At 56.1% G+C, this 9,126-nt stretch overlaps 1 protein-coding gene across 1 annotated transcript in view; it reads right to left on the bottom strand.

The window, feature by feature from the left end:
- Window positions 1-222: 222 nt before the first annotated feature.
- MROH2A (maestro heat like repeat family member 2A) overlaps window positions 223-9,126 on the bottom strand; it is a gene marked incomplete at both ends in the record, with an annotated part of 41,255 nt that continues 32,351 nt past the window's right edge. Inside the window, 13 exons of the mRNA XM_080671154.1 lie at window positions 223-344; window positions 649-714; window positions 953-1,055; window positions 1,751-1,882; window positions 3,469-3,624; window positions 4,120-4,302; window positions 4,395-4,541; window positions 5,745-5,859; window positions 6,289-6,426; window positions 6,763-6,956; window positions 7,037-7,196; window positions 7,947-8,101; window positions 8,511-8,663. Of these exons, the coding sequence (XP_080527280.1) occupies window positions 223-344; window positions 649-714; window positions 953-1,055; window positions 1,751-1,882; window positions 3,469-3,624; window positions 4,120-4,302; window positions 4,395-4,541; window positions 5,745-5,859; window positions 6,289-6,426; window positions 6,763-6,956; window positions 7,037-7,196; window positions 7,947-8,101; window positions 8,511-8,663 (1,824 nt within the window). The remainder of the gene's footprint in view (window positions 345-648; window positions 715-952; window positions 1,056-1,750; window positions 1,883-3,468; window positions 3,625-4,119; window positions 4,303-4,394; window positions 4,542-5,744; window positions 5,860-6,288; window positions 6,427-6,762; window positions 6,957-7,036; window positions 7,197-7,946; window positions 8,102-8,510; window positions 8,664-9,126) is intronic.

Here is a 9,126-nt window from a genome sequence, read left to right as displayed (position 1 = left end):
TACTAGAAACAATGACCTCTCCCTTTGCCCCACTGTCCTGACTCTGGGATATCGTTACCTTACAGCCAAGAGTCTGCACTCCACATGGCAATGGAGGTTTATTTCAGTGGAAAGGAAGGGACACTGATTATCTCAGAACCATGCTTTCCTTACAAACTAAATTCAAAGTGGTCTGCATGGCTATGGGCAGGGTGGGCAGTTTGCATTTTACATTCGGGCCACCTAGGAGATTCCTTTGGGTGAAGCCAAAAGCCGGTGCTGACTGCAGGTATCCAAGATTTTGAGAGTCTCCAGGGCTGCCCTCTGGACCCCAGGATCTGCGTCCAACTGTAGCTCCTGGAGGGCTGAGAGCACAAATGGGAGGGTCAGGACCTGGCAGTTGGGCTGCGCCCCTGCCCTCTGCACGTGCCCACAGGCCCATGGCTGCAGGCATGGAACCCCTGTGTTTGAAGTCAGGATGCAGCAGGTGGATCCCAGAACCGCAGTTGCCGCCTGGACCAGCTGACAGAATCAGGGCAGGGTGGAAGCATTTTACTAATGTTTGTGAAGGGGGTGGGGCAGAAGCCCAGAACAAATGCACCCCCTCCTCCTCCTATCAGCAGGCACTTCACTAAGCTCCCCACATACAGTTGAGTCTCCATGACTTACAATTCCGTAATGCCACGAAGTCCAGCTTTTTCAGATAATGTTCAGACATCTGCTTCATAATAACCCCTAAGTGATAGCCCGAGAAATGCTCATCACACAGGTATCAGGTGAGTGACAGATCTGGTTTTACCTTACCAGGCATCTGAGGAGTTAGTTGAGGACACCTAACTGAGAATCAGGCAGGTAGGCGGCAAGGTGGGACAGGAGCTCTGGACCTGTCACCCGTCCCCATCCCCTCCAGACTCGGGACTGACCCCATGGCCTTCAAGGTCCCTCCTGCATCAGGAGACATCTGCCCACTCACCTGCCAAGTTGCAGGAAGCGATTCTGATCCTTGACAAGTTACTTTTAATGTAGGTCATTGTTTCTAACAAGAAACTGTAGAGAACAGCAGGCTTTTTCTGAGTCTGCAAAAAACAAGTGATACACAGAGCTGGGGAGGTTGCAGTCCCGGATGGGAATACAAAGTGTATTGCCATCTGTCTGACGCAGGAGGGTCTGCCAAGAGAGGGTGAGTGACTCCAGGTCACCCAGCAAATTGGAAGCTCGGCAGCCTTCATCCCCGTCACATTCTTGTCTGGCCCAGGGAAGAGATTATATTCGTCCAAAACCCATGCTGTCCAATACAGTTGCCACTGGCCATGTGTGGCCCTTAAGCACTTGAAAGATGGCTAGCCTAAATTAATAATTTTTGCATTGATTACATGTAGAAATTATAATAAAGACTCGGAGCTATTGGGTTAAATAAAATCTATGATTAGACTTGGTTCCCCCCCCCCTTTTTAATCTTTATTATTGAAAGTATTACATATGTCTTCTTTTTTCCCCCCATTGACCTCTTCCAGCCTGCTCCTGCCCCCGCCCCAGGCCTTCACCACCTTATTGTCTTTTCCCTTTTCTTAACATGGCTATTAGGAAACTTAAAAATGGGCATGTGGCTTGCATTCATTTCTGCTGGACAGTGCTGGTCTCAACACTTCACCTCTAAGAGGTGAACACAGGGTCTCAAGGTAGACTCTGGCAGTTGAGACCCTAAGCCCCAAGCCACTGAGCAGCCACTGCCAACAGGTGAGCCCCCCCCACCCCGCCTCAGCCTCCTCACCAGGACGGAGCACAGGGTTGTCTGGAAAGTGGCCATCTCATCAGTCCCCCTGGTGTCTCTTTGCCCCAAGGAGTCCACCAGGCCCTTGCAGCCCCAGAAGTGCACACACTGATACATGGTCTCCACACAGGCCTGGAGGGACACAGAGCAGGATGGCAGGAGGCGCGTCAGGCGGACCAAGGGCTTCAAAGGAGCAGTGAGGCTGGTCAGGCTGCGTTCCATCAATAAGGCAGAGGGTATCCCTGGAAAAGCCTCAGGAAGCTGAAGGGTGGGCTGGTGGGCCCTGGGAGGGCACCTGGCACCAGAGCCCCACCAGCCTAGGTAATGGCTGTGTGCGCATTTATAAAAAGCCCCTTGGGGGCCAATGCAACCCACTTGCCCCCTGAGCCAGCACCTTCATGCCCTCAGCATTCCTGCCTGGGACCTGCTCTTTTAGGAGATTGGGTTGGGGGCCTGGCCGGGGTTGGGAGGACAGGGGCAAGCCTTCTCATTCCCCCAGATGCCCTGTACCAGCTCTTCCTGCTTCTGAGGACTGCATCAGCCAGGCCTGCAGGCTCTGGCCTCTGGTGGGTTAGGTCATAGGAGGATGCTGACGGGAGACAGAGGGCAGGAGGAGAGAGGCCAGCATCTATTGCCCAGGGATAGAAGTGGCAGCAGCACCGCTGGGGCTAGCCTCTGGCACTTCCCATCCATGTTGGTCCCCTGGCCTGTCCTCTTTGAGGTTCCTTCATTAAAGCCCCTCGGTCACTTGTCTGCTGTGCCTTCCCTGAAGCACCAGCCACAGGACAGTTGCTGATAAGACATGAAATAACAGTGGGAACCCTCGATAGAGGGAGGTGAGGATCAGTGAAGAAATGAGTCTCTAAGAGGTGATGCTCAAGGCAGAGTGCCCAAGGCAGAGCCCAGGCAGGGAGGCAGGATGAGGGCAAAGTCCCAAGTCAGGAGGGCACTGTAGGACTCCCCTCATGTCCCTGTGGATGCCACCCAGACCACCCCCACCCCACATGTGAATTGGCAGCCCTCGCAGCAGCAGGATTAAGGGGACTTATCTTGTGACTCCAGAACTGGAGTGCTAGTTTAAAAATGAGCTGTTGAGGACCCCTTGTTTGCAGCCAGCTATATCCCCACAACTGTGTCTTTGTCACTTGTTTTTTGCAGAATGGCCCCTGATCTCAGCCACCTCTCCACTACCTCCCCTTCTATAGGAAGACAGAGGACAGGGTCATGGTCCGGGTGTGCGGTGAGAGGTTCCCTACCTGTGTGTACCCAGCCAGCCAGTGTTAGCCTGCGAGGCAGCAGTTCGAGTAGGAGACGGGGTCTCTCCCCTCCCCTCCTCCCACCCAAAGCATTACAGGGGCTGGGACTTGGAGAGGGAGGAGAAACAGGGTCACAGAGCCAGGGAGAGTCCCCCACCCATCACCTCACAAGCCTGCCCCGCAGGGAGCAGGTGAAGTTTAACGTGAATTTTAAACATGCCTGAACCATAATACCCCAAAGTGAATCTGGTAGAAGAAATGGCAATAGGTGGAAGTGACTGGGGAAGAAGGAAACTCAGCCCCTGCAGAAAGCCGGTTTGTGGGGCGCCTTGAATGTGGTTTCTGGGCTCTCTGGGAGACGGAAGTGGGGAGCCTGCAGGCAGCTCAGCAGACCCAGAAAAGACTTTCTTCTTGGGGACAGCGGGCCCCAGACTTTGGGACGCAGAGCCGAGGGTGCCTAACCTGGGCTGTATCGGGGCAGGGGTCCTGGCAGTGCAGCATGAGCGGGACCCAGGCTCTCTTTACTTCCCCCTTGAAGAAGTGCTTCTTGGAAACCCTGACCACCTTGGCCAGCTTGCTGAACAGGAGGAAGGCTTTCAAGCGCAGCAGCTCGCTCTCCTGTGGCCAAGACAGACAAAGCAGTTCTGAAACTCAGGGAAATAGAAGCCCAACAAAACTACAGCCATTCTCCATGGACCCTTTTGGACGCCTTGACCCCTGTGAAGCCTTCTGGATCATTCCATCAGGACGGAGTCTCTCCTCCAGGGCTCCGGGACTGGGCATAACTCAGGTGTTTGAGACCTTTGCTTCCCAGAGAGGGCTGTGTTGAATCTGCAGGCACACACTGCCTAGCAGAGCCCCCACCTGGCATGCCACAGGTGCCCCAAGAGCATTTGTGGGCGGCCAGGAATTGGAAGGGAAAGCTCATTTCCTTAATAGCAGGGAGAAGGGTCCCCTGGGCCCCAGAACAAGTTTTGTTTTTTTTTACAAGATCCCATGCTCAGCCAATCAATCCATTAGCGCCAAGTGAGACCCGCTGTCCTTTCTGCTCCAGAACACCTGCGCAGCCCCCACCCAGGGCCTGGGCCCAGCGAGGCTCTTGTCTGGACTCACGTTGTCAAAGAAGGACCTGCACTGCTCAGAGATGACATCGAAGAAGGACCCTACATCCCCTTCCCGGAGCTCGGCCAGGATCTTGGCCAGGGCCTCCATGCCCTCAGAGGGCACGCTGGTGCTGCGGGCATCCCTCAGGGAGTATAGGCACTTCTCCAGGAGCAGCTTGCGGTACTGCCTCACCTGGGGGAGTGGGGGGCAGGGAGCCTTCAGCTCCGATACTCAGCACACTGGGTCCTGCCCCTGGGCCCCCGGGTCAAGGTCGGTTGCAGCACCTTCTTGGGGGCGCCCAGGGCCATGTTGCCGAGGGCACGCAGGGACAGCACCTGCAGGACCTCGTCCCTCTGGTCCACACCCTTCTCTAGCAGCCGCATGGCGGGCTTCAGCAGCCTCTCCTGGTACAGAATTGGGTCTCTCATGAACTAGAAAGGAAAACTTTTTGCAGTTATCCCCAACAGAGGCTAGTTTCTGTCAAGAGACGGGGCGTGTGACTATATGCAGTGCACAGAATGGTCTCCCTGTGAATTGAAGGAGAGTCAGAGCCTGAACCCCTGGGACCCGCTCCTGGCTCCTCTGCCTGCCACTGTGGGGCCCTGGCAGGCCACTCTGCTTCCTCATCTGTGAAAAGATGAGACCAGCACCTGCCTCGTGAGGTTGCCGTGAGGATTCAGTAAGGAAGTAGGTGGGAAACGCTGGGGAAGTGTTTTCCATATTCACACACTCCTTCGTCATTCATTTCTTCAGTTAATGTGATGGAGTAACTACCCCATGCAGGAGCTGCGTCCATTGTGTCCTAACAGAACCACACAAGAAGCATGCATTTCCCTCATCTGGGATTCAGCGCCACCATCAGCCTCGTTCTCAAAATGCCAGGACATCAACCCCATGGGGACCCCTGTGACGTGTGTGTACACGTGTGCATGTGTGTGTCTATGTGCACGCGCACACATGAATGTTTTTTTAAATAAACCAAAAGAAAACTAAACACCAAATTGGTGACACTAAAATTGAAAATTCACTACCTGGCCCTTTACAGGAAAAGTCTGGGGACCCCTCACTAGGCCGATGTTTGGTTCCTGTGGTATATGGGGCATCGTGCAGTCAATAGAATTTCTCCTCAAAGTTTTCTGGCCAGTTCCCTAGATCAACTTTCAGAAACTTCTCTACCCCACCAGGAAGGGACAACAAGGCCCTCTCAGTAGGGGTGACCCCATAAGTACCCCATGTGCATGAAAGGGTAGCTGGGCCTCAATGGCCATAACCCCTTGCTCCAATCTTCCTGCCTGTGTAAGCCCTCCTGCAAGACCCTCCCCAGCACTTCCATCTCCCCACGAGCCCAAGGTGGCCTCCTCTGGCCACCTGTGTGTTGTGACACTCATCACTTAGCTGCTACACATCACTTAGCTGCTACACTCAGGGCAAAGACCACATCTCAGCCCCTTTCCCCACAGCGCCCACCCTGAATTACTGTTGTGATGAAGGAATGAATGAGTGAATGCTCACCTGCCCCCTGGACTAGATGTCCCTCATAGCCTGAGCACCTGCCCCTGAGATGAGCCCCCCAAGAGAGCTGGGGGTTGCCCACCTCTCCTCCCCAGCCCACCGCACCCACCCCTGTGCCTCACTTCCACGCAGATCGCCGTGCTGCTGACACGGCAGCTGAGGACCTCCGAGGCCATGCCTCTGAGCACCAGCTCCGCCAGCCTCTGCCTGTAGCCCTCTGCATTCCGAATGCACAACCTGTGGAGGGGAGCACAGCCCACCGGGCAGGGAGGGCATCTCAGCTCCCCCCGTGCAAAGCAGCTCTCAAGCAGGGCACTCATGGGCAGATCTAACATCTCTGGGCCTCCCCCTCTTCTCCACTGAAGTACTTGCTTTCCATCACCTTTTTATAAAAAGGACTCGAATGAGGGCTGCTCATGAGTTATCAGGACCTGGACTCCCCCATCCTGGACTTGCTCAGAAGCCCTGTGTGGCCTTGGCAAGCTCCACCGACCTCTGACCTCACATTTTCTGCCCTGGGGCTTGAAGGTTTGGAAGGAAAGATTCCCTTTGCCCTGCATCACAATGTGTGGGACACAGGTCAACACAATGCCCCAGAAGCAAGGCATTCCGCCACCACTTTGCAAGTCCTGCCGCCGCCTGCCACATGGGAGCCTGGGTGCCCACCTGGCCAGCAGGCCTGCTCCTTGCAGGAAAGTGGAGCCACTCTCCAGGAGGGCCCACACGCCCTGCTCTTCCAGCATGTGGACCAGCCGCTCACTGTCGAGTCTCTTGAACAAAAGCTGCATGGATTTGATTGTGATCCTGGAAGAAGGTGGGACCGTGTCATGGCATGGCAGCCCTGCCAAGAACACACAGAGCACCTCAGCGGGGCAAGCACTGCACCCAGGTCTGTGAAGCAAAGTCCCAACCCCTGCTGGGCCTAGCTCAAGGGGCTAAGACTGGGTCTGCAGACTCTGAAAGCCACACTGTGCTGGACCCATGTGAGGGAGTGTTGTAAGATCAGGTTCCGGAAACCTCTCCTCACAGGAGGGGATGTTGAGGGCCTCTCGGTGGAGGTGACTTCTAAGAGGCAGCCCAAGGTCACATGTATCCCAAGCCCACTGCCTTGCACCCCAAGCTGCCTTCCCTCGAGAGCACCTCTGCAGGTTGATCTCCTCGGGCAGGGTCCCCGTGTGGATGAGTCTCCATGTCTTCAGGACGGGCGACACTGCCTCCGGCCCCTGGCTGCTGCCCAGCTGCATCAGGAGGGTGTAGATGAGGTCTGGGAGGAGGTCTGGGAGTTTGTCGTCCTTGTCCATCTTCTCGATGAGAAGGTGGATGGTGCAGAGGGTCTGCAGAGAGAAGGGCAGGAGGCATCGGGGCTCTGACTCAGAGCCCCCAAGGAGCCCCAGGGCCTGCCCCTGCTACTCACCATCAGAGGGTCTACCGCAGCCAGGCGCCAGATGTCGGCCTTGGAGGTGGCATTGGCCCTGGGGGTGAACCGGGACTGCAGCCGGCCCATCAGCCCGTGGAGCATCAACCGGGCAAAGGGTACATTCTCTGCCACAGCCAGCCACACCTCCACCAGGTGGCTAGCCAACGACAGGGGACAAGGACTGTGGGTTACCTGCCATGTGCCCCGACAGGTAAGAGCCTCTTTGGACCCCAGCAGCCCCCTGAGTACTGGATGGACTCTGGAGGCTGCATCTCAAGGAGCTGGCGTGAGCCCAGGTCCCTGACTCCACGCTCAGCCTTCTTTCTGTGCCCGGCTCATGGTACCCCTGAGAAGCCATGCTCCATGGCTAGGTGACCACCAGGCCTACTGCTTGATGACCTATGGATGACATCCAGTAATAGCCTCCTAGTGCCCAACTTGAGTCAGGCTGGTCCTAGGCGGCTGACCAGTATCCTCACACCCCCTCCTACCAGCACATCTTTGAGGAAGAGGCTTCATCTCCATATTCCACAGGAGAGGCTACAATCTGAAGCAGCTTTCCTGACCCCCAAGTCCAAGCCTGTGGCCCTGCTGAGAAGGGAAGGGACCCCTGCACAGTGACTTGAAGGACCTGGTTACCCAGGTACAGGGAGGTAAGGTCCTAGTGGGTTCTGAAGGGCCAAAGAGACAAGTCCAACAAGATCAAATTGAACAAGGAGATGCGAAAACTGTCTGCTGGAATTCACAAAGCTGTGTCCATGGTTCCCCAAAGGCTGTACCTCCTATGGGAGATGCAGGGAGAGGGTCAGACAACGCACCACTCAAGGTCCCGGTCCTCCGGTAAGTGCGGCATGGTCTGGGATGCACAGAAGCCCCTGGCCCCCTACCCAGGGCACCCACCACCTACCTCTGCATGGGCAGGGGCTGCCTCAGGAGCGACGTGAGGACCGTCTCCTGGTGGTAGTGGGCCAGCAGGAGAATGCCCTCGATGAGGTTACGCCGCACCTCCTGGTGATCCACCACAGGCAGGTGGACCAAGATGGCACCCAGGATCTCAGCCACCTAGGGAGGGGCCGGGTATCACCAGGGCAGCCTGGCCCTCAGGGGTCTCTTGCCCTCACACCCCTCCTCCAAAGACTCTCACCCAACTGGACGGTGGGTAAGTTAAACTTCCAGCACACCTCCAATAAATCCTTTGGTCTTTTCCCGGATTTTTTAGTGTTTGGTGTGAGAGGCAGTGCGCTCTGAGAGAGAGTTGTGGGCCCAAGCCTTCCCATGAGCCAAGGCCTTACTGACCTGTCTACCTTCAACACCTTTCTTTCTTATTCTAGAACTCTATTTCCTCCTCCTCTTTACAGCAAGGGGTTGTGGGGGTGGGCATTGTCAGCCAGTGCAGCTGGGCCCCAGCCGGTCCCTGCAGCCTGGGAGCACTGGGCCGTCCCAGTCCCAGGTGCCCCAGCCACAGTTCTACCTTATCCTCCAGCTCCTTGACCCGTATCTGGAGGAAGATGTCTATCCAGGTGACAGAGGCCTTGTCATGCTGGAGGTCCATGGCCCCGATGTTCTCACAGAGCTTCTGGATGAGCGAGACCACTTCATCACAGTTAAACTGCATGCAAATCACCTAGGACCAGAGAAGGCCATCCTTGGAGTCTGATAGCTCAGTCCCAGGCCCAGTTCCCTGCCCCACCTGTTACCACTGATGCACCCTCCTCTTCTGCTTGACATTACGACCCCAGCCCAGACCCCCATTCTCTCTCAGTACCATTGCCATGACTTCCTCCCCACCTCCCTACCCAGCCTGTCTGTCTTAATCATGGGCCTGCTCAGGACATCACTCTCTACTCCAAGCCTCCTAAGGTTCAACAGGGCTTTCCAAAGCCTCCAGGATGCACCTTCCACGCCCCATCACCTAGCCCAGCCCTGCCTGAACCCTGCACAAGAAGTTTCACCCCAAACCCTCCCTGACCTGTCTTTGCAGCCTTCTTTCAGGTTGTGCCCTGAGCCCTGAAGCCCTCCGATCTGGCCTGCCACTACACAAGCCCCCTCCTCCAGGAAGTCCCCTCTGCCCTCTGAGTTTGGGTGGC

This window comes from Plecotus auritus (genome assembly GCF_963455305.1).
Source record: "Plecotus auritus genome assembly, chromosome: 5".
NCBI classification, from domain to species: domain Eukaryota; kingdom Metazoa; phylum Chordata; class Mammalia; order Chiroptera; family Vespertilionidae; genus Plecotus; species Plecotus auritus.
The sequence above is the reverse complement of the archived record's forward strand: the minus strand, read 5'-3'. Positions and strand labels throughout refer to the sequence as shown.